The 26,446-nt window shown below is 46.5% G+C and overlaps 1 protein-coding gene across 3 annotated transcripts in view; it reads right to left on the reverse strand.

The window, feature by feature from the left end:
- CGREF1 (cell growth regulator with EF-hand domain 1) overlaps window positions 1-26,446 on the reverse strand; it is a 130,904-nt gene that overhangs the window by 66,875 nt on the left and 37,583 nt on the right. For all 3 annotated transcript variants that reach the window (XM_088480523.1, XM_088480524.1, XM_088480525.1), the window contains exon 3: window positions 16,636-16,698. In XM_088480523.1, the coding sequence (XP_088336649.1) occupies window positions 16,636-16,698 (63 nt within the window). The remainder of the gene's footprint in view (window positions 1-16,635; window positions 16,699-26,446) is intronic.

The raw sequence follows: 26,446 nt of genomic DNA on the forward strand, positions 1-26,446 counted from the left end.
CATGAAACAACTTTGGGAAGAAACTCAGGCCGAGTGCGCAGCACTGCCCTGTTCCCATGAAAAATCAGGAAAGGGGGTCTACAGGATAGAGCCCCTAAGTCAGAAACACGTCTGGCCGAAGCAATGGCCAGAAGGAAAATTGTTTTAGCCGTCAGCCATTTAAGGTCCACTGAGCCCAGTGGTTCAAACGGCGGTCCCTGGAGAGCCCTCAGGACCACAGCTAAATCCCAGGGCGCCACCGGTGGTACAAAAGGCGGCTGAATTCGACGAACACCTTGCATAAAGGTGCGCACATCATGGATTGTAGCAATCCTACGATGGAACCAGATGGACAGGGCAGACACCGGCATCTTCAGAGAAGCAAGGCGAAGCCCATAGTCTAGTCCCACCTGTAGGAAAGCCAAACACTCTAGACAGACGGAACTCCCGAGGTGCATAACCTTTCGGCCGACACCACTGGAAGAACATATGCCACACACGATGGTATATTCTTGCAGAAGAAGGCTTCAGAGCTCTTAGCATAGTTCATACTACAGAGCTGGAAAAACCCCTGGACATTAACATGGCCATCTCAACAGCCACGCCATCAAAGACAGCAGAGTCAGGTCCGGGTGAAGACAAGGACCCTGTGACAGTAGGTCCGGTCGCAGCGGCAACCGCAGAGGACTGGCCACGGACAGACCCTGAAGGTCTGAGAACCAGTGCCTCCTGGGCCACGCGGGAGCTATTAACAGGAGCGTTCCTCCTTCCTGTTTGAATTTCCGGATTACCCGAGGAAGAAGGGAAAACAGAGGAAATAGATAAGCAAACCGGAATGTCCACTGGACGGACAGAGCATCCACCAGAGATGCCTTTTCGTCTCTTGTGCGAGACCCGTACGCCGGCAACTTGTTGTTGTTCAGTGACACCATGAGGTCGATCTCTGGAAGACCCCACCTGTCCACCAGAAGTTGAAAGACGTCCTGGTGCAGGGACCACTCCCCCGGATGAGCATCCTGGCGACTGAGAAAGTCCGCCTCCCAGTTGAGAAATCTCGGGATGAATACTGCCGATATGGCCGGGAGATTGCGCTCCGCCCAGACCAGAATGCGAGTCTGCTCCGCCCAGACCACTCTACGAGTGCCGCCCGACTTCGGGTTCCTCCTTGTCGATTTATGTAGGCCATGGTGGTGGCGTTTTCCGACTGGACCTGCACGGGGTGACCTTGGAGAACCCGCTGTGCCTGCTGTAGAGTATTGAAAATGGCGCAGAGTTCCAAGATGTTTATTGGAAGCTCCATTTCCGCCTGAGTCCATCTTCCCTGGAACAAGTGTGGACCCGTGACCGCTCCCCAGCCCCGCAGGCTGGCGTCTGTTGTCAATAGGACCCAGTTCTCCACCCAAAACGGACGACCCTTGTTAAGATGGGTCATCGCAACCACCAGGCAAGGGACAGGCGAACCTCCGGAGTGAGCATCATCATCTGGGATTTTAGACTCTGAGGCAGTCCATTCCATTTGGACCGGATCAATTGCTGCAGAGGTCTGGAGTGAAATTGACACCATGGAGCCCAGTAACCTCATCGCCGAGTGTAGAGACACACGGTGACTCTGCAGACAACTGCGCACCCTCACCTGCAAGGCAGAGATCTTTTCCCCCATCACAAAGATCCTCTGCTGACTGGAGTACAATAAGGCTCCGAGGTGCAGAATCCTCTGAGATGGGATCAGGGTGGACTTTTGCCAGTTTATCAACCAGCCGTGGCGTTGCAGTACTGCAACCATCAGATCCAACTGGCATAGAAGGAGCTCTGGAGACCCTGCTACCAACAAAAGGTCGTCTAGGTACGGCAACAAGCGGACTCCGTGCAGCTGCAGGGACGCCACCATGACAGCCATAACCTTGGTGAATACACGTGGTGCTGTCGCCAGGCCAAAAGGTAATGCCCGGAACTGAAAGTGATCGTTGCGGATTGCAAACCTGAGGAACTGTTGGTGACGCAAAAGAATAGGGACATGCAGGTAAGCGTCCTGTATGTCCAACGACACCATATAATCTCCAGGTTCCAGTGCCAGAACAATGGACTGTAGGGTCTCCATCCAAAACCACGGCACCCGCAAGGACTTGTTGAGGGCCTTGAGGTTGAGAATCGGACGGTATGACCCATTGGGCTTCTGCACCAAAAATAGATTGAAATAGAAACCCTGGCCCCTCTGGGAGAATGGAACAGGCACTATAACTCCAGCCTGGAGCATAGTGTGCAAAACCTTCCGCAGTTCCATGGCTTTGGTCTGGTCTAAGGGAAGACCCGTGGTAAAGAATCGTGATGGGGGCCTGTGCCGAAAGGAGAGGGCGTACACGTGAGAAACCACCTCGTGAACCCATGTGTCTGTCGTGTTGCCGACCAATACTGGACGAACTGCAGCAGGCGGCCAGGGAGGCCTGGACCGTCAGGCCGCAGGCTTGTCATCAGACTTAGGGGCCGGACGCCTGGTACTCCAGGCCTGTTTCCTGGGCTTGACCGATTTCTTGGGCCCAGCCTGTCAGGGAAAGGACTGTGCCTTAGGCCTACCCTGGGCCATATAAGGCCGAAAGGATGACGTACCCGAACTGGAAGGGACCGCAGCAGACGGGAGACATGCAGACTTGGCTGCTGCCAGCGTGGCCACAATTTTGTCCAGGTCCAGACCAAAGAGGACTTCTCCATTAAATGGCAAAGCTTCCAATCCCTTTTTGGAATCAGCGTCTGTCTTCCAGGATCGCAACAATAAGGTGCGACGAGCAGCCACAGCTGCTGAGGAAATGCGAGAAGTGAGGGTACTAATATCCAAGGCCGCTTCATTGATGTAAGTGGCAGAATCCCGGAGATTGCCTATCAACTCGGACTGTTCAGCCAAACAGTCGGAATCCAAAGACTTCTCCAAACTATCGGCCCAGCGCTCCATAGCTCAGGCTACCCAACATTCGGCCATAGCCGGTCTGGATGCCCCTCCCCGCAGGAGAATAAATGGACTTCAAGCAGATCTCCACCTTACGGTCCGTAGCATCCTGCAAGGGGGACATGGAGGGCATGGGCAATGTGGCACTTCGGACTAGGCGTGTCACATGAGAATCCACCTGAGGAGGGAATTCCCACTTAGAGAAATAATTGTCCGCAAACGGATAAGCCACCGCTAAACGTCTTTGAGGCTGATACCGTTTGCCAGGATGTTTCCACGCCTCCTCTAAATGGTCTACTAACTGACCCGAAAGAGGAAACACTGTGACGTCACCCATAATATCCTTGAAAAAGGCGTATTTGGACTTTGACACCGGAGGATCATCATCCTCAATAACTAAAGCAGTACGGACTGCACGAATAAGGCCAGGAATATACACCTTAGACTTAGCGTCCGACTCTTTAGTACGGGGAGGTTCTTGGTCAGAAAGATCCAGAATCTCCCCATCATCGGACGTCCAGTCGTCATCCTTATAAGGAGCAGACAGAGACTCCACCGGCCACTTGTGAGGCCGCAACATGGACTCCACTTGTAACACGTCCGACAAATGCTGTACAGAGCTTGTCAGCAAATTAACCCACGCAGGCTCCTGAGAGACCTGAGGCGGGGAAATAGGGAGACTGTGGGGTACCATCAGTTGTCTTGGGAACCCTGCATGGGTGACAACACCACTGACTGCTGGGACAATCCCATCTGAGGGAACGCAGGTTGCGGAGCTAACTGACCCACTAGGGTTGTAAGCGCTTTGGCGAAACAAGCCCAGGGCGGTTCCTGTAAAGGAACCATGACAGTAATTGGCCGCACCAATAAAAAACACTGCCCTCCGCGCTACCCTTCCCCTCTGCTATAGGTACCTTGCACGTAGTACACAGAAGCTGGAGAGGAAAATCACTTTCAGACATGATGGCAAGTATGTGACCCCTCTCACTGATACTTATTAGTATAGTGGGAGAACCACCCTGCAATCACCGCACCGCACGGGCTTTAGCAGAAAAGATCAGGGACAGTGAAATGGCTGACAGTAGAAAGTGAAAGTACAGGCAGCAGACGCTAGCAGAAGTCACATACAATGCAGAAGATTTAATCCCTGCACTATCAGCGCTGATCCTCAACTACAAAGACACGGAGCCTGGTAGGACACAGCGCTGCATACACAGACCTGAACCAACAGAGGAGAAGTATGCAGGGGGACCCAGACCGCGATGCCACCGATCAGCACCGTCCAGCAGCGTTCACCATGCTTCCATAAAGATGGCCACCGAGGAGCAGAGAGGAGGCCGGCCTGGGGGAGGAGCGTTGTCACAGGGCCAGTCAACCAGAGCAGAGAGGGCTGTGTGCAGCGGGGGAGCCACCGGCTGTATACAGGGAAGGCGCGCTGCCCTGGCATGCAATTAACCCCTGGGACACCGCAGCGCTACCGCTCAGCCTCGGTCCGCTGTCCCAGGGGGGTAGTGGAAGCGCAGGTTTGTTGCCTGGCTCCACGCTGCAGCCAGTCCCCAGGGAGCCCCCTGCCTGGGGACTCAGGACCATGTTTCAGCGGGGACCCACCGCGGGACCCCGCTGCTTACCTGCTGCCCCCCTTGAATCCGGCCATGATCCAAAACATCTGGGGTCACCGCTAGCTGTGACCCCAGATGCTTACCAGCATCCCTGGATCAGTACCGGTGGGTGTGTAGGGAAGACAGCATGGACGTCAGTAATGACTGTCCATGCTGTACTTCCAGATGGGCAGCCACAGCTGCCTTGAAGAAAACTTCAGGGGCTAATCCTTAGCCCCCCTCTAAACAGGTGCTCCGACTCTGAGCCGGGCACAAACGAAACTGGGATGCCTTGGCTCGGGGGCGCGGTATAGGAGGGGGGACACTAGTGCATCCTGGGAGGCTGAAAACTTAACTCTATGGTGCCCAATGCCTGACATCATCACCTATACCCCAAGGTATCCTGTGGATACCCTATGGACCCTGATGTAGAAAGTCAAGATTTTTTGCTTCTTTCATTTGCACCACTGGTTATGGAAAATACAGGGGACCCCTACTCATTTTGTTCCCTGTACTTCCAATTCCAGGATGAGCTCAGAAAAGTCCTGTAATGGTATAGTACTTAAAATACAGGGGACCCCAATGCATTTTGTCCCCTGTATTTTTAGAACTAGGACAGCCCCGGGCGGGTTATGATGGTGGGTGGGGGTGCATATGTACACACAGTAACATGCATGTTTCTCATGGATATGTGCATGTTTCTATATTACTCTGACCAGTGGCGTCACAAGAGGGGGTGCGGGCCGCACTGGGTGTCACCCTCCAAGGGGGTGACACCAAAAAGCCACACATTCCCCCAGCCATCACACAGCTGACTGCACCCTCCCCACCGTCAGAGATGTCCGCAGGGTCGCCGAGAGGGGCTGAGCACACCATTGGCCAAAGCCGCCGGGTCCTGGGCAGGGGATCCGCCCGCTGCCCTCCCACTTCCCACCCACCTTTGCAGCTGCCGCCCGGGATGGCCGTCATGCTGAAAAGACAGCGTGCGGCGCGTGACATCATGTCACACTGCGCCTCCGCTGCTGAAGGAGAGGAGCTCAGGAGCCCGCTGCCTGTCCACTACTCCACCCAACGCCGCTGCTGCTGGAAGGCTTGAAGAGAGGAGCTGTCAAGAAGAAGGTAAGTGAAGCAAGGTAGCCGTCTGGGGACACAGAAGGGGGGGGAGCTGGCTGGGGACATAGAAGTGGGGGAAGGATAGCTGGGGACACAAGGCTGGCTGGCTGAGGACACAGAAGGGGGGGAGCTGGCTGGGGACACAAGTGGGGGAAGGATAGCTGGGGACACAAGGCTGGCTGGCAGAGGACACAGAAGGGGGGGGAGCTGGCTGGGGACACAGAAGGGGGGGGAGCTGGCTGGGGACACAGAAGGGGTGGGGGAGCTGGCTGGGGACATAGAAGTGGGGGAAGGATAGCTGGGGACACAAGGCTGGCTGGCAGAGGACACAGAAGGGGGGGAGCTGGCTGGGGACACAAATGGGGGAAGGCTTTCTGGGGACATAGAAGTGGGGGAAGGATAGCTGGGGACACAAGGCTGGCTGGCAGAGGACACAGAAGGGGGGGAGCTGGCTGGGGACACAAATGGGGGAAGGCTTTCTGGGGACATAGAAGTGGGGGAAGGATAGCTGGGGACACAAGGCTGGCTGGCAGAGGACACAGAAGGGGGGAGCTGGCAGAGGACACAGAAGGGGTGGGGGAGCTGGCTGGGGACATAGAAGTGGGGGAAGGATAGCTGGGGACACAAGGCTGGCTGGCAGAGGACACAGAAGGGGGGGAGCTGGCTGGGGACACAGAAGGGGGGGAGCTGGCTGGGGACATCGACGTGGGGGAAGGATAGCTGGGGACACAAGGCTGGCTGGCAGAGGACACAGAAGGGGTGGGGGAGCTGGCTGGGGACATAGAAGTGGGGGAAGGATAGCTGGGGACACAAGGCTGGCTGGCAGAGGACACAGAAGGGGGGGGAGCTGGCTGGGGACACAAGTGGGGGAAGGCAGCTGGGAACACAGAAGGGGGGGCTGGCTGGGGCCACAGAAGTGGGGATTGGCTGGATGGCTGGGGACAGAGACATGGGGGCAGGCAGTCTGGGGACACAGAAGTGGTGAAAGGCTGGCTGGGGACATTGAAGGGTGGATTGGCTGGCAGTCTGGGGACACAAAAGTGGGGATTGGCTAGCTAGGGACACAGAAGTAGTGGTAGACTGGCGTCATCAAGCCCCCCCGGATGCGCCCGGCATTCTGGGATGAGCACTGCAGTGTGCGTATTGGACTGTTGGACTGGTAAGGGGAGAGAGAGCGTGGAGCTGCGCACCTTGGTCCTGATTTTAAATATTTTTTGGTTGAGGTGGGGGTGTTGCCATTAGTTATAGCACCGGGTGACACCAACCCTAGTGACGCCTCGGACTCTGACCTGCTCAGTATAAACTTGTTATCCTGAAGCTGGTATATTGGGTTTGTGATTTCTCAGGCAGTAACAAACTCATTTTAAACAAAATCGCACTCTATTACATTTCACCCTTAGTCTTAATTATGATTGATATTAATGTTACCAGTATATATTGTACATTGTATGGTTATAGTTTACATGTATATCTAGTATGTGTGTACTGAAATTGCTTTTGTACACTTTCTATTGCGTGCTTACTGTGTGATCCCAGGGGGTCTATTTATCACGCAGTGAAAAGTGTGGAGAAGTGACCAGTGGAGAAATTGCCCATAGCAACCACTCAGCTCCTTCCTCTTATTTTATACACTGTACTTCTTCACACTTTCCACTGCTTGATAAATAGACCCCATAAAGAAATGTACCATGTGAGAGTTATAAACGCTGCCTTTCTCATGAGTATAATGCAAAACTAAACCGCCATTTACTCCTCACACTGAGTGTTTCTGTTCTCTCCTGGTGTAACCCAGGCACATATATACTACTGTTCTCTCCTGGTGTAACCCAGGCACATATATACTACTGTTCTCTCCTGGTGTAACCCAGGCACATATACTACTGTTCTCTCCTGGTGTAACCCAGGCACATATACTACTGTTCTCTCCTGGTGTAACCCAGGCACATACACTACTGTTCTCTCCTGGTGTAACCCAGGCACATATACTACTGTTCTCTCCTGGTGTAACCCAGGCACATATACTACTGTTCTCTCCTGGTGTAACCCAGGCACATATACTACTGTTCTCTCCTGGTGTAACCCAGGCACATATACTACTGTTCTCTCCTGGTGTAACCCAGGCACATATACTACTGTTCTCTCCTGGTGTAACCCAGGCACATATACTACTGTTCTCTCCTGGTGTAACCCAGGCACATATACTACTGTTCTCTCCTGGTGTAACCCAGGCCCATATACTACTGTTCTCTCCTGGTATAACTCAGGTACATATACTACTGTTCTCTCCTGGTGTAACCCAGGCACATATACTACTGTTCTCTCCTGGTGTAACCCAGGCACATATACTACTGTTCTCTCCTGGTATAACCCAGGCCCATATACTACTGTTCTCTCCTGGTGTAACCCAGGCACATACACTACTGTTCTCTCCTGGTGTAACCCAGGCACATATACTACTGTTCTCTCCTGGTGTAACCCAGGCCCATATACTACTGTTCTCTCCTGGTGTAACCCAGGCACATACACTACTGTTCTCTCCTGGTGTAACCCAGGCACATACACTACTGTTCTCTCCTGGTGTAACCCAGGCACATACACTACTGTTCTCTCCTGGTGTAACCCAGGCATATATACTACTGTTCTCTCCTGGTGTAACCCAGCACATATACTATTGTTCTCTCTCCTGGTGTAACCCAGCACATATACTACTGTTCTCTCCTGGTGTAACCCAGGCACATATACTACTGTTCTCTCCTGGTGTAACCCAGGCACATATACTACTGTTCTCTCCTGGTGTAACCCAGGCACATATACTACTGTTCTCTCCTGGTGTAACCCAGGCCCATATACTACTGTTCTCTCCTGGTGTAACCCAGGCACATACACTACTGTTCTCTCCTGGTGTAACCCAGGCACATACACTACTGTTCTCTCCTGGTGTAACCCAGGCACATACACTACTGTTCTCTCCTGGTGTAACCCAGGCATATATACTACTGTTCTCTCCTGGTGTAACCCAGCACATATACTATTGTTCTCTCTCCTGGTGTAACCCAGCACATATACTACTGTTCTCTCCTGGTGTAACCCAGGCACATATACTACTGTTCTCTCCTGGTGTAACCCAGGCACATATACTACTGTTCTCTCCTGGTGTAACCCAGGCACATATACTACTGTTCTCTCCTGGTGTAACCCAGGCACATATACTACTGTTCTCTCCTGGTGTAACCCAGGCACATATATTACTGTTCTCTCCTGGTGTAACCCAGCACATATACTACTGTTCTCTCCTGGTGTAACGTGATGCTGCATTGCTGCCCGGCCTCTGTCCCTGTGCATACACTGAGGACCAGCCGTGAGGGAGGGAGGAGTAACCGACCACTGCTGGGCACACAGACAGCACAATAGTACAAGCTGTGCCAGCGGCTGTGGGGTCAGTGTGACCTCCATGACAGGGTGTTTTTACTTTATTTCTAATTAATATTGGATAGAGAGCAAGTGCCCCATTTTATGCACTCTTTACTGCAGCCTCCAGCTCTATATGTGCATAAGTGGAGGGTTTCTGGTAATATATACTGTGTGTATTATATAATATTATAAGGAAACTCAACTCATGCACATATAGAGCTGAATCAACAGATTTCGCCATAGAGAATTCCGGAGGGGGGCATGGTTTTTAAGGGGCTACACATCAAAAGCTGGAGGTACGGATGTGAAATTTGGCATGGCAGGTAGAACTGTCACTGGGTGCTGCGTGCCAACTTTCAGGACAAAACACATAAAAATGAGGATTTGGGAGGAATCTAAATCTCCAACGGTCACATTTTCTGACACTCTCAATTAGGACCCTTTTCTGCTATAGTCTATGGGGGATTTTTGCGAAGGCAAAACTCAGGGTAGGGGTGGAATTTAGACTTCGGGTTTGTTTTATTACGTAACTATTGTGCCAGGGCTTTTGGGGTTTAGGTAAATTAGAAAGTTACAGTTTTTAAACTATTACCTCCAGAATGCACCATTGAATAGATAAGAAATTTCAACTTGTTGCACAGCTGCAGTAGGAGCTTCCAGCAGGTGTAGTCATAGTGGCTTCACTTGGGTGCAGCAAGTTGGCTGTCTTTTGCGGGGGAAGGAAGCCATCGTTTGCTGTGCTCGGGATGCAGGGGAGAGGGGCAAGGGGTTAGCGGACATTAGCTGCGGCCAGGAGCTGGGGACAGTGTAAAAAAAAAAAAAAATGGTGTGGCCCCCTCCCCAAAAACAACAACTACCACTGGGCTTTGGAAAGCCAGTAATGGTTGTGCTAAATACAGGGGACAAATGATGTAGGGGTCCCCCATATGAAGCACAACCAGCACCAGGCTCTTCAGAACCAGTCATGGTTTCCAAAATACGGGTCACAAATGACGTAGGGGTCCCCCGTATTCAGCGCAACCAGAACTGGGCTCTGAGCCGGCCCTGGTTCTGGAAATACAGGTTACCAGAACCAGCACCAGACTCTTTCTAGTGGGGGGGGGGTGATGCCACAGCCAGGGGAGCCCTTTCACCAGGCTCTCCAGCCGAAGAATCACGCCTGATCGCTAGTCAGCCCAGAGATCCCTGGGGAGCTGGAGACCCCCCCAAAAAGGGTTCCCCCTCTCCAGAACACACCAGGACCAGGCTAATAGCCCAGGGCTATCCCTGGCACCTCTGGGTGGTGAGTGCCGGGTTGATTGTGTAAAGTGTGGTGCAAGTAAAGTTAAAATATTGGCTTTTGCTGTTGAATTACAGTTCCCAGCAAGCCTCGCCCGCATGCTGGTACTTGGAGAACCACAAGTATCAGCATGCGGGTCATTACGGGCCTGCTGGTACCTGTAGTTCCACAGTAAAAGCAACATTCAAAAACCACAGAACACACACACACCATAGAAAAGTACAATTTTATTAAAATATACATGCACACACTATCTCACATACTCACCTATGTATCCCTGAAGCCAATCTGTCCTCTTCTCCAGTAGACAATCCAAGGATTACTTGTAATAAAAATTCCATACCCACCTCCTCCTATTCGTGAATCTGTCCTCTTCGTTCCAAAGTAGGCAATCCAGAGTAAAAATGCAATTACGCGAGCCCACGGACATTAGTAGTGTCCTCTAAGGACACTACTACCCGAATGACAGCATCGCTGCGGGATTTCAGTCCAGAAATCCTGGTGCGGAGCACTCATTGGCTGAGAGAGGCAAGCCTTCCGCCTCTCAGCCAATGAGCTGTTCTCACCATTGACTTCAATGGTGAGAACAAAGCGTGCCCTTTTTAAAAATGGCGCCTCAGCGCCATTTTCCAATTTCAGAGATGGCCGCCGTGAGCCTATCATGGCTCGCAATGTCATCACCCCGCCACCTCGGCTGGCTTATATACAGCCAGCGTGAGGTGCCGTCCACTAAGTCGTTGGCCAGGGAGCTGGAGAGAAGACCAGCTGAAGCAAGAAGACGCCGCGGAAGCCCTGGATGGGAGGCAGCCGCCGCCCTCCAGGTGAAGATGCCGTAGAAGTCCTGGGGGAAGTGGCAGCCATGTAAAGGAGCTTAAAGGCTGCCGCCCCCTTGGTGAAGGTGCAACTAATAAAATACGGTGTCTGTTTTATTTTAATATTTCTTTTGCAGGGGTACTATAGGTACCATCAGGCCCTTAATGCCCCACCTGATGGTTCTTGTGGTTCTCCAAGTGCCAGTTTTGAGAATCCCTGCTGGGACCTGTAGTACTACTGCAAAAGACAAAATATATATTTTCATATGCACCACACAACACAATCAACCCAGCACCCAGAGCCCAGCCTGGGCCTGGGGTGCCCTGTAGAGGGTGACCCTTTTATTGGGGGAGGTCCCCAGCTCTCCAGTGATCCTTGGCCTGGGCTGACTAGCAATCAGGGGTGATGCTTTGGCTGGGGGGCCCGTTGAAAGGGCTCCCCTGTCTGTGGCATCACCCCCCAGTAGAAAGAGTTTGGTGCTGGTTCTGATAAATACAGGGGGACCCTACACCTTTTTTCCCCCTGTATTTCCAGAACCAGGGCCGGCTCAGAGCCCAGTGCTGTTTGCGCTTAATACGGGGGACCCCTACGTCATTTGTGACCCGTATTTTGGCAACCAGGACTGGTTCTGAAAAGCCTGGCGCTGGTTGTACTTAATACAGGGGACCCTATGACATTTGTCTCCTGTATTTAGCACAACCAGTACTGGATTTTTAAAGCCTAGTGCTGGTTGTTGTTTTTGGAGAGGGGGCCACGCCATTTTTTTTTAAATTGAACACAGAAGCACAGACTGATCTCATTGACCTGTCCCTGCTTCTGTGTTTGTTTGTCTTTAAACACAGATGCAGGTATTACAGATATTCCAGATCCGAGCCTGCATCTGTGTGCTGCTACCTCCCCCGGGTCCTAATACCTGCTACACCACCACCCGCACTGCTGCTGCTTACGCCCGCTACCATCCCCAATTCCCAGCTGCAGCTAATGCCCACTAACCCCAACCCCCTCTTCCTCACATCCCAGCCACAGCACACTTTACACAATCAACCTGGAACCCACTGCCCAGGGGTGCCAGGGATAGCCAGGACTAACAAGCGGTCAGGGGTGATGCTTTGGCTGTGGGGCCCAGTGAAAGGGCTCCACTTGCTGTGAATTCACCCCCCCCCCCGCTAGAAAGAGTCTGGTGCCGGTTCTGGTAAATACAGGGGGACTCTACACATTTTTCCCTGTATTTCCAGAACCAGGGCCGGCTCAGAGCCCAGTGCTGGTTGCGCTGAATATGGGGCACCCCTACATCATTTGTCCCCCGTATTTTGGCAACCAGGGCTGGTTCTGACTAGCCCGATGCAGGTTGTGCTTATGTACGGAAGAACCCTATGTCATTTTTCCCCTGTATTTAAACACAACCAGGACTGGCTGTTAAAAGCACTGTGCTGGTTGTGCTTGGGGGGTGCACTGCTCTGCACCACCGCTGCAGCCGCTACCCCACACTCCTACAGCCATCTCGCACTCTGTACCTCCCAAATTACCTCCTGTGTGCTGTCCCCTCTTTTACCTGCGTTGGTGAACCATTTTGTTGCCATTCTCCCCTGCAGGTGGCCTAGTTTGCTCATCCAAACCCTGATAGTTAATACATTTTAAAAAAGCTATGAAATTCCAGAGACAAAAAACCTTACGGTTTCATATGTCCCATTGTAACCAGTGGGTTAAATAATTAATTCCTACATAGGAATGTAAGTTGTAACACAACATGTGCTGGGCCCCATTGAGGTTTGAAAAAGGATATTGAATTCATGCAGTCTATGCACAGACTGGTCAGATAACCCTTTTAGGGTCAAACAAGACATATTGAGGGGCCCCAACTTGTACCTGTCATTAGTAGATGTATAATGAGCCATTCATAGCTTATATGGTGTTATCAGTAGACAGCGAGCCACATTCCATTGTAAGATGTGTAGATTCACTAAGCATTATGGTTTATTCTACATAAAGGGGCTTTGAGAGTTTACCTCCAGACATTAGGACACGTCATTACTGTATTTCTTTGTCTGAATATATGTTAATGCTTACAGAGCATGTGCAAGAGGTAAGAATGGTCCATGCTATGTTGTACCAGTCAGTGCTTGGTACCCAGTTTGTAACTAATATGGGCTTAATATCCAGAAAGCCAACACCCATACTATGGTATATAAATCAAGGACCGAGACAAAGGCTCTTTGGCATGTGTATGGACCAGAGACTGCAGTAGGGTGCCTAAAATGTATATTGAACTGCCTGAAAGTTATTGAAACAAGGGCTCCCCAGATGAAGATGAAGTACATCTTATGTTGAAGATGATGAACTACTGGTGTCATCTGAATACATAGACCAAAGTTGAGTATACTGTATACTTTGTATGTAATTGTTAGTTACTTGTAAATAAAGTGTGCTCATTTGTACTCATTCAAATGGTCACGTGTGTGTACTATTTCATTTCGATCAGAATGAAACCCACCATTATGCACTTGGTGTCAGAAGTGGGATTGTAAGGGTGAAATAGTTTGTGACTTGACTGATTCTGTAAAAAAAGGGCAATATGATGTTTTGCTTTTTGTCTTGCTGTCCTGTATACTGTATTGTGTTTTCTCTGTCTCATTCCTATGAGAAAGGATTGTGATTTAGCTTAAATCACATTATATGTTTTGTTTTGAAAAAGAATAGAGAAAGTATGCTTTGCAAATTGTTAAAACTTGTGAAAATTGCAAAAGGTACATTAGAGAATAACGATGAAATTTCAGAAATGTGTTAAAAAAATCTCAGTTTAATCCAACAAGTTTGGGGACACCAAATCAAAAAATTGTAGTGATATGGGGTTTTTAATAGCAAATTATTTTGAATCAGATGATGAAATTTTGCCATTATGTGTTTCTGAGATTTCTGACATTCTCCCTTTAAGAAATTCTGAAGGGAGTGAGAGTGAGTTTTCACAAGTTAAAATGTCAGGTGCTGATTTACACACAGAAGCTAGTTCAGAAATGAGTGAGCTAGAGATACACAGAGAAGTGTGTGAGATTACACAGATAGAACTTCAGACATAGACTGAGCAATGTATTCACACTACAGAAAATGTGTTTGATCAGAGAAGTGATTGTGTGATGCAAATGTCTAATGATATCACAAAATGTGAACAAAATATAGAAACCTATGAATTTAGGGAATATGTCCAGAAATCAGAGTCAAAATTGAATGCAAATGAGGTTTCTGACACTTTGGCGAGCCTCCATCTGTACGGCTTAATCTTCCCCTCTGCACGCCTTTCTGTCTGCCCCATCCATCATACTCCTATCTCATCTGTGCATCACTATATTCTGCTCAGAACTCTATTGTATAGACTGCATGTGTGTATTCCAATGAGCACACAATTCTGTGAATTAGCAGCTCCACCATTTTGTGAGTGACAGGCGAGTGAGTGGCATACCATATCTGTATTACACAAGGAAAACATTTTTTTGCTTTTTTTTTTAGTTTGAGTGACACAAATTCAGAAGGTTTTGTGAAATTTCAGATCATGTGTAAGCAGCCTTAATGGGACATGTGACACCCTAAGGTTTTTCATCTATGGAATATTATACACACACACTAATATATATATATATATATACACATATACACACACACATACACAGTCCGGTGCGTAAATATTCGGATATTGACAGAATTTTTATATTTTGGCCTCTATTCACCACCACAATGGCATCGAAATGAAACAAACAAGCTGTGCTTTAACTGCAGACTTTCAGATTTAATTTGAGGGTAATTACATCCAAATCAGGTGAACGGTGTAGGAATAACAACGGTTTCTATATGTGCCTCCCACTTTTTAAGGGGCAAAAGTAATGGGACTATCTACTCAAAAGCTATTTCATGGACAGGTGTGGGCTATTCCCTCGTTATTTCATTATCAATTAAGCAGGTAAAAGATCTGGAGTTGATTCTAGGTGTGACATTTGCAATCAGTTGCTGTTGACTCTCAATATGAGATCCAAAGAGCTGTCACTATCAGTGAAGCAAGCCATCATTAGGCTGAAAAATCAAAACAAACCCATCAGAGAGATAGCAAAAACATTAGGTGTGGCCAAATCAACTGTTTGGAACATTGTTAAAAAGAAAGAATGCACCGGAGAGCTCAGCAACACCAAAAGACCCGGAAGACCACGGAAAATAACTGTGGTGGATGACAGAAGAATCATTTACCTGGTGAAGAAAAATCCCTTCACAACAGTTGGCCAAATCAAGAACACTCTCCACGAGGTAGGTGTATATGTGTCAAAGTCAACAATCAAGAGAAGACTTCACAAGAGTGAATATAGAGGGTTCACCAAAAGATGTAAACACTTAGTGAGCCTCAAAAACAGGAAGACCAGATTAGAGTTTGCTAAACATCTAAAAAAGCCATTCCAGTTCTTTAAAAACATCCTATGGACAGATCAGACAAAGATCAACTTGTACCAGAGTGATGGGAAGAGAAGAGTATGGAGAAGGAATGGAACTGCTCATGATCCAAACCATACCACCTCATCAGTGAAGCATGGTGGTGGTAGTGTCATGGCGTGGGCATGTATGGCTGCCAATTGAACTGGTTCCCTTGTATTTATTGATGATGTGACTGCTGACAAAAGCAGCAGAATGAATTCTGAAGTGTTTCGGGCAATATTATATGCTCATATTCAGTCAAATGCTTCAGAACTCATTGGACGGTGCTTCACAGTGCAGATGGACAGTGACCCAAAGCATACTGCAAAAGCAACCAAAGAGTTTTTTAAGGCTAAAAAGTGGAATGTTATGCAATGGCCAAGTCAATCCCCTGACCTGAATCCGATTGAGCATGCATTTCACTTGATGAAGACAAAACTGAAGGGAAAATGCCCCAAGAACAAGCAGGAACTGAAGACATTTGCAGTAGAGGCCTGGCAGAGCATCACCAGGGATGAAACCCAGTGTCTGGTGAAGTCTATGCGTTCCAGACTTCAGGCTGTAATTGCCTGCAAAGGATTTGCAACAAAGTATTAAAAAGTGAAAGTTAGATTTAGGATTGTTTAGTTTGTCCCATTACTTTTGGCCCCTTAAAAAGTGGGAGGCACATATAGAAACCGTTGTAATTCCTACACCGTTCACCTGATTTGGATGTAATTACCCTCAAATTAAATCTGAAAGTCTGCAGGTAAATCACATCTTGTTTGTTTCATTTCAAAGCCATTGTGGTGGTGAATAGAGGCCAAAATATAAAAATTCTGTCACTGTCCCAATATTTATGCACCTGACTGTGTATGTATATATATATATATGCATGTAGACTGCATGCATCGATAAAGATGCAGGAGGGATGTGTGGGTGTTATGGTGGAGGGGTCCAGGGGATATCAGAGATATCAGTGTAACGGGCCCCAATATTAATGTTGCTGGCCCTGGAGACAGTTACAAACAGGTAATATATATATTATCTGCCTGATTTGTCACTGGAGTTCTTACCTGAGATGGACAGGTCCTGGGATGAATGGATTTCGGATGCGTACACTGTCTGGTTGCTCTGATCTAAAAACAAATAGCAGAGATATATATAGAATTATATATACTCAGACAAAAGGTATTAGGCCAGAGATCGTATAACTATAGATTGTAGCATTTGGTGGAGATTTGGAATATTATCTATGACAGCATTGTCATATCTAGTGCATGAATAGAACTTGTAGTATTGCGTGTCTGTTAGTACTATGTATAGCAATGTTGGATAGTACTGATACTGGAAATACTATCTATTGTGGGTAAGGTAATAATGAGTATATGGGAGTACTGTATACACTGGTGTTTGGTAGTAATATTAGTCTAGGAACACTATGTATGACGGTGTTAGGTAGTAATGAGTGGCTGTGTACTGTATACACTGGTGTTTGGTAGTAATATTAGTCTAGGAATACTATGTATGACGGTGTTAGGTAGTAATGAGTGGCTGTGTACTGTATACACTGGTGTTTGGTAGTCATATTAGTCTAGGAATACTATGTATGACGGTGTTAGGTAGTAATGAGTGGCTGTACTGTATACACTGGTGTTTGGTAGTAATATTAGTCTAGGAATACTATGTATGACGGTGTTAGGTAGTAATGAGTGGCTGTACTGTATACACTGGTGTTTGGTAGTAATATTAGTCTAGGAATATTATGTATGATGGTGTTAGGTAGTAATGAGTGGCTGTACTGTATACACTGGTGTTTGGTAGTAATATTAGTCTAGGAATATTATGTATGACGGTGTTAGGTAGTAATGAGTGGCTGTACTGTATACACTGGTGTTTGGTAGTAATATTAGACTAGGAATACTATGTATGACGGTGTTAGGTAGTAATGAGTGGCTGTGTACTGTATACATTGGTGTTTGGTAGTAATATTAGACTAGGAATATTATGTATGATGGTGTTAGGTAGTAATGAGTGGCTGTACTGTATACACTGGTGTTTGGTAGTAATATTAGTCTAGGAATACTATGTATGATGGTGTTAGGTAGTAATGAGTGGCTGTGTACTGTATACACTGGTGTTTGGTAGTAATATTAGTCTAGGAATACTATGTATGATGGTGTTAGGTAGTAATGAGTGACTGTGTACTGTATACACTGTGTTTGGTAGTCATATTAGTCTAGGAATACTATGTATGACGGTGTTAGGTAGTAATGAGTGGCTGTGTACTGTATACACTGGTGTTTGGTAGTAATATTAGTCTAGGAATACTATGTATGATGGTGTTAGGTAGTAATGAGTGACTGTGTACTGTATACACTGTGTTTGGTAGTCATATTAGTCTAGGAATACTATGTATGATGGTGTTAGGTAGTAATGAGTGGCTGTGTACTGTATACACTGTGTTTGGTAGTCATATTAGTCTAGGAATACTATGTATGACGGTGTTAGGTAGTAATGAGTGGCTGTGTACTGTATACACTGGTGTTTGGTAGTAATATTAGTCTAGGAATACTATGTATGATGGTGTTAGGTAGTAATGAGTGACTGTGTACTGTATACACTGTGTTTGGTAGTAATATTAGTCTAGGAATACTATGTATGATGGTGTTAGGTAGTAATGAGTGGCTGTGTACTGTATACACTGGTGTTTGGTAGTAATATTAGTCTAGGAATACTATGTATGATGGTGTTAGGTAGTAATGAGTGACTGTGTACTGTATACACTGTGTTTGGTAGTCATATTAGTCTAGGAATACTATGTATGACGGTGTTAGGTAGTAATGAGTGGCTGTACTGTATACACTGGTGTTTGGTAGTAATATTAGACTAGGAATACTATGTATGACGGTGTTAGGTAGTAATGAGTGGCTGTGTACTGTATACATTGGTGTTTGGTAGTAATATTAGACTAGGAATACTATGTATGACGGTGTTCGGTAGTAATGAGTGACTGTGTACTGTATACACTGGTGTTTGGTAGTAATATTAGTCTAGGAATACTATGTATGATGGTGTTAGGTAGTAATGAGTGGCTGTGTACTGTATACACTGTGTTTGGTAGTAATATTAGTCTAGGAATACTATGTATGACGGTGTTAGGTAGTAATGAGTGGCTGTGTACTGTATACACTGGTGTTTGGTAGTAATATTAGACTAGGAATACTATGTATGACGGTGTTAGGTAGTAATGAGTGGCTGTGTACTGTATACATTGGTGTTTGGTAGTAATATTAGACTAGGAATACTATGTATGACGGTGTTCGGTAGTAATGAGTGACTGTGTACTGTATACACTGGTGTTTGGTAGTAATATTAGACTAGGAATACTATGTATGATGGTGTTAGGTAGTAATGAGTGACTGTGTACTGTATACACTGGTGTTTGGTAGTAATATTAGTCTAAATCAAGACAGGGATGAATCCTGCACCGATGCCTTTATCATATCATAACTATTATCTTCAATGGTCCTTATCTCAAACTATCTCAAATCTGTTGTTACATGTCTCTACCGTATAGTTATATGTCTTCTATGAGGAGCTACCCACTACTCACCTTTTTCTTATTTTTGTGATATATGTAAAAATTAAGTAGTTTCGATGGTGCACTAGCGACCACAAAAATATCATTTAAAAGTTGTAAACTTTATTGGTATGTATTAAATATATCAATCTTATAAGTTAAATTAGGTGAAATATAAAATGACAGAACATGAAAAAAAGAATACAAAATAGTAAAGTGTATTAAATATGTGTTCAACAAAATAACCGTTGTCTGTCGTTCCGTTTCCGTATATCACTTATCGCAGTTAATTGCTTATCAGTAATCACACACTGCTATGTCTAAAGCTGCACACACACAGACAAACACACACACAACGATTTTGTTACCAACGATTTTATGAACGATTTTATGAATGATTATCTGTCAGATTTTTTTAAAGTGTAATGAACGATTTTTTTTTAAACTACAAACGATTTTTGCATATTCCCTTAATGAAAATAGTTGAGTTGACAAGTCTGACTGAACTACAAACGTGAACGCGCATGAACGATAATCGTTCATTGTTTGACTTTTTTCAAACGATTATCGTTAAACGATATCATTTAATGATAATCATTCACAAAATCGTTGTGTGCGCAGCTTCAGCTTCATATGTTATAGCCAGAGAGTGTAATAGAATGTTATTCCCTCACACAGGGAGAGATGGGTATTGTGTAGTCTTTGCTCTTTATCACATTAACCAGCCAATGCTGCAGAAGATACTCCATGGGGGTACTTTGCAGGGGAATACTATGGGCTCTGGGCCTGATTCAGACGTGCTCGCAAGCGAGTCGATGTTGGCCCAGTGCGCATGCGCACGACGGAGCCAGGTCTGTCGTGCACATGCGCCAGACCCGGATAGCGACAGGCAAGCCATCGCTCCGGGTCTCGTACCAAAGAGGGCGTGCTGTCGATGGTGAGTGACAGCATGCCCCCTTTGGTGGGCGTGCCGGGGCGTGGCTGCCCAGACAGAGGTGTTCCCATGGGAACACCTACCATCTGGGGCCGGCCCCACTGACATCACTAGTGCATCCACTGACATCACTAGTGCACTAGTGCACTAGTGATGTCAGTGGGAGTGCTCTTGGCTCTGATAGAGCCGAAAGCACTCTAGGGCTTGCGGCAATGAGAGCCTACCACAAGGGTCTCGTCGCAAACCCGATGGTCACAATGGTCTTTACCATCGCGACCATGCTTTTGGCCACTCGCTATAGCTGTGGGTGGTCACCCACAGCTATGCGAGTGGCCAGGAGGCTGCTCTTAAATTCAGAGGGACGGCCCTGATTCAGAGCGAGCGTTTTGTCAGAGCGTCCGGCTCTGAATCAGGGCCAGAGCCCAGAGCCGGACCCAGTGATCAGCTGTGTGGGCTAAATAGACCCCAACCTGATCACTGCAAAAAAATAAAATAAAAAAAATAAACTTACCTCAGGGCCGATGATTAAGGTCTGGTGATGTCCTCCGTGGCTCCGATCAGCTGGTCTCCCAACCTGCACTGTGACCCGGTCAGCTGAATTCCCTTACAGTGACAAAGCTCTGTCTCTGCGAATCTCCTCCACAGCCTAGTGACAAGCTGACCGCACATGCGCCAACCAGTCACTGCTATCTAAACACCCCCCTTCCCCCCACTCCCCGCGGGCAGTGATAAGGCTGCAGAGGGGATATCGCAAGCTCTGTCCCTGCAAGGGATTTTTAATAAATCCCTGTGATATTACCAACTGAATTCGCATTGAGAGTTCAGGCAATATCACACTACAACCATATTTTAATGCAGATTGTAGTAAATAGGGCCCTACAGTATGTATGACGTACGATGGTGTTAGGTAGTAATGAGAGTCTAGGATTACTATATACAGTGTGCAGTGCTATATAATAATGAGTAATATCTATGGTAGGTAAGAATGTAATGACAGTCTGGGAGTATTATATATGGCAGTGTTATGTAGTAATGACAGTCTGGGAGTATTATATATGGCAGTGTTATGTAGTAATGACAGTCTGGGAGTATTATATATGGCAGTGTTGGGTAGTAATGACAGTCTGGGAGTATTATATATGGCAGTGTTGGGTAGTAATGACAGTCTGGGAGTATTATATATGGCAGTGTTATGTAGTAATGACAGTCTGGGAGTATTATATATGGCAGTGTTATGTAGTAATGACAGTCTGGGAGTATTATATATGGCAGTGTTGGGTAGTAATGACAGTCTGGGAGTATTATATATGGCAGTGTTGGGTAGTAATGACAGTCTGGGAGTATTATATATGGCAGTGTTATGTAGTAATGACAGTCTGGGAGTATTATATATGGCAGTGTTGGGTAGTAATGACAGTCTGGGAGTATTATATATGGCAGTGTTGGGAAGTAATGACAGTCTGGGAGTATTATATATGGCAGTGTTATGTAGTAATGACAGTCTGGGAGTATTATATATGGCAGTGTTATTTAGTAATGACAGTCTGGGAGTATTATATATGGCAGTGTTATGTAGTAATGACAGTCTGGGAGTATTATATATGGCAGTGTTATGTAGTAATGACAGTCTGGGAGTATTATATATGGCAGTGTTATGTAGTAATGACAGTCTGGGAGTATTATATATGGCAGTGTTATGTAGTAATGACAGTCTGGGAGTATTATATATGGCAGTGTTATGTAGTAATGACAGTCTGGGAGTATTATATATGGCAGTGTTGGGTAGTAATGACAGTCTGGGAGTATTATATATGGCAGTGTTGGGAAGTAATGACAGTCTGGGAGTATTATATATGGCAGTGTTATGTAGTAATGACAGTCTGGTAGTATTATATATGGCAGTGTTGGGTAGTAATGACAGTCTGGGAGTATTATATATGGCAGTGTTATTTAGTAATGACAGTCTGGGAGTATTATATATGGCAGTGTTATGTAGTAATGACAGTCTGGGAGTATTATATATGGCAGTGTTATGTAGTAATGACAGTCTGGGACAGTGGCAAACCCAGGATTTCTAGAGGGGGGTTTCAAAATGCATGCTTTTAGAGTGAGAGTGGCCAGTCCATGAAGAGGGTATAATTATCACTTATCCAGCTTTAATATGCGTCATACAAAGTGTATTGTGTGTTATATATCCAGCATATACAGGACCAGTGATCACAGTAACCCATTATATGTGTCATACATAGTGTATTGTGTGTCATAATTCCAGCATATACAGGACCAGTGATCACAGTAACCCATTATATGTGTCATACATAGTGTATTGTGTGTCATAATTCCAGCATATACAGGACCAGAGATCACAGTAACCCATTATATGTGTCATACATAGTGTATTGTGTGTCATAATTCCAGCATATACAGGACCAGTGATCACAGTAACCCATTATATGTCATACATAGTGTATTGTGTGTCATAATTCCAGCATATACAGGACCAGTGATCACAGTAACCCATTATATGTGTCATACATAGTGTATTGTGTGTCATAATTCCAGCATATACAGGACCAGTGATCACAGTAACCCATTATATGTGTCATACATAGTGTATTGTGTGTCATAATTCCAGCATATACAGGAGCAGCGATCACAGTAACCCATTATATGTCATACATAGTGTATTGTGTGTCATAATTCCAGCATATACAGGAGCAGCGATCACAGTAAGTTATTAAATCCGGCAGTAGGGCCGTCCTGCCTGAGCTGAATGTTATTATTTTAGATGTAGGCACCATTCCAGAGCATTAGAGCGAGTCTGAGGGAGCAGCAGAAGAACCTAGCACTGCCCTGGACATATATGTACATATTGGGCTCTATAGCAGCATATCCCTAACAGTGAATGTTTTCCAGATCTCCTAGTTGGTGCACAGGTTATTTATTACTGGCTGATACATGTTAAAAGATCCACAGGTGGTGCTAATTATTTCATTTATGATACTGTGAAGAACATGCAGCACTAGTAACATTCTATTATATTACTATTTCTATTGTGGTCATGGTGTGTGCTGGGGAGGGGGGTTTCCAGGTACATGGAAACCCCCCCTGCGTTTGCCTATGTGGGAGTATTATATATGGCAGTGTTATGTAGTAATGACTTTCTGGGAGTATTATATATGGCAGTGTTGGGTAGTAATGACAGTCTGGGAGTATTATATATTGCAGTGTTATTGCTGATTCTGGAAGTATTATATGTTGTGAGTAGGTATGTACGTGACCCCAGGGTTTTGGTTTTGGATCTGTATTTTTTTTTTAAATTATAAAAACAGCTAAAATCACAATGTTTTTTGTTCCTACAGTATTAGCCTCAATAACAGTAATTTCCAATTGTTTCCAGTCAATTTTGACCACCTCACAGCTCACAAATATTGTTTTCATCCAGTTTAGGCCCAAAATTTGCACCAAGCTAGCCGGCTGACTAAGCTAAGCGGCACAAACACGTGACATTTCAACCCCCAACATGGCACATCAGGAAACAAATGTTTTCATTAATCAAGAGGCCTGAGGGAGTTGGTGTATGTATTTGAAGACAGGGACAGGAAGGGATGATTGGTAGCAAATTGAATAAAATTTTTTGATTCCTATACCCCGCCCAGAGTCAACGCTCTTTCGGTTACGGAACAAGCCATAGGCCAGAGAAGTAGAACAAAGAGAAGAAAGTCTGGAACACACAAGAATCACATTCTCACCAAAAAGGAGACAGAAAACCGATGACCAGAACAAAGCCCATCTGCAGTACAGGTGCGGCAGGGTGGGAGCCCTGTGGAACCCTATGGACTTCGTAGAAAGAGAGATAAAGGTAAGTTCTTACCATATCGCTTATTTTCTACTTCAGGGTCCATAGGGTATCCACAGGGTACCTTGGAGATGTCCCAAAGCAGTACCTTCAAGGTTGGGGACGCTCCTGTGCAAAAATGAGAATCCGCTGCCCAAAGGAAGCATCCTGAGAGGCAAAGGTATGGACAGAAGACCAAGTGGCTGCCTTACAAAGCTAAGCAGCCGAGGTGCCACTACGAGCTGCCCAAGAGGGACCCACAGACCAAGTAGAATGAGCAGGAACAGAGGACGGCACTGGGACACCCTCATGAGAGGAAGCCTCAAAAATCGCCCTGTGAATCCACTTGCCAACGTCAGTTTGTCGGCAGACCATTGCATATGGAAACCGTAGAGAACAAACAAGGAGACCTACTACCGAAAGGAACTGGTACAGTGCACAGAAACCCGGAGAGCATGTACCACACCCAATGAGGCCTCACCTGCCGAAAGGTCTAGTGAGCTAAAGGCCTGTACTAGAACTTCCTCAGTAATGTGGAAACTAGACACCACCTAAGAAAGAAAACCAGCGCGAGACCTCAGAACCACCCTGTTCCTGTGAAAAATCAGAAAAAGAAGCCGACAAGCCCAAATCAGACACCCTGTTAGCTGAAGCAATAGCTAGCAGAAATACAGTCCTTGCTGAAAGCCACCGAGGACCAAATGGAGGTTATGGAAAAGATTTCTGGACTGCACAACCTGACATTATATATATATAAAATGGGAGGTGCCACCTGATGAGACTAATTGCAGGCACAGAAAGACAAATCTCAGGTGCACAACTCCAAATTATTAATAATATATATAAATGCAATAAAATTTTGCAATCAAGAGAGGTTTTTAGCATAATCATGGCCAAGGTTATGGGCCTACCCACCATATCCAGGTAACCTCTGTAGGGTAGGTCCCTAACATACTAAGGTTCAAATCCAGAGTGCAGGACCCCCCAAAACCGGCCCAGCTAAGCCGCCCCAGGGCACCGCCATAGTAAGAAAAGTGCAGTGTAAAGAGATAGTTAGGAGCAGCTGCATATAAAGAATGGAAATAAAAAAGTGAAGTACATATATATTAGACACACAGTGAAGGGTTAAAATGTGTTATAAAGGAAAATGTGTTATAATGCAGTGCCCTGGGACAGACCAACCAACGCAATCCAGGGGGTCCCACGCCCCAAAAATGAACCAAAATTGCACTACAGTATATATCTTGTAGGACTTACCTAGAATTGTGCCTAATACAGTGTGCATATACATTACCATACTCCATGCTTTTACACCAATAAGGAAGGGTGCTAGTCCAGAATGAGGGCGTCTCCTTTCCCTCAGATGTGCAATAAAGCACATTAAATGGAGCATATGGAAAAGATTTCTGGTAATGTATATGCACACTGTATTAGGCACAATTCTAGGTAAGTCCTACAAGATATATACTGTAGTGCAATTTTGGTTCATTTTTGGGGCGTGGGACCCCCTGGATTGCGTTGGTTGGTCTGTCCCAGGGCACTGCATTATAACACATTTTCCTTTATAACACATTTTAACCCTTTACTGTGTGTCTAATATATATGTACTTCACTTTTTTATTTCCATTCTTTATATGCAGCTGCTCCTAACTATGGCCCTCATTCAGAGCCGGACGCTCTGAGCAGAGCGCTCGCTCTGAATGACGGCCGTCCTCCATAAAAATGGAGCGTCCTCCTGGACGCTCGTATAGCTGTGGGTCACCACCCACAGCTCATACGAGCGTGCAGGATGATGGTCGCAATGGTCTTCACCATCGCGACCATCGCCAGTGCGACCAGAAGCCTGTGGTCGGAGTTTTTGACCACAAGCCCTGGAGTGATTTTGGCTCTAGCAAAGCCAAAATCACTCCCACTGACATCACTAGTGATGTCAGTGGGGTCGGCTTCTGACGGTAGGCGTTCCCTTGGGAACGCCTCCGTCTGGGAGGCATGCCCCCGGCACGCCCACCAAAGGGGGCGTGCTGTCAACCACCATCGACAGCACGCCCCCTTTGATCAGACACAACGAGCGAAGGAAAGTCCTTCGCTCGTCGCGTCTGGCGCATGCGCACGAAGGACCTCCCTCCGTCATGCGCATGCGCAGTGCACACCATCGACCCACTTGCGAGCGGACAGCCACTTGCGAGTGGGTCTGAATCAGGCCCTATCTCTTTACACTGCACTTTTCTTACTATGGCGGTGCCCTGGCGCGGCTTAGCTGGGCCGGTTTTGGGGGGTCCTGCGCTCTGGATTTGAACCTTAGTATGTTAGGGACCTACCCGAAAGAGGTTACCTGATATGGTGGGTAGGCCCATAACCTTGGCCATGATTATGCTAAAAACCTCTCTTGATTGCAAAATTTTATTGCATTTATATATATTATTAATAATTTGGAGTTGTGCACCTGAGATTTTGTCTGTTTCTGGACCAAATGGAGGTCCCTGGAGAGCTCGAAGGACCACAGCCACAACCTAAGGAGCCACTGGAGGGACA

This window comes from Taudactylus pleione, unplaced genomic scaffold (assembly GCF_031769625.1).
Source record: "Taudactylus pleione unplaced genomic scaffold, aTauple2 ptg000254l, whole genome shotgun sequence".
Classification (NCBI taxonomy): domain Eukaryota; kingdom Metazoa; phylum Chordata; class Amphibia; order Anura; family Myobatrachidae; genus Taudactylus; species Taudactylus pleione.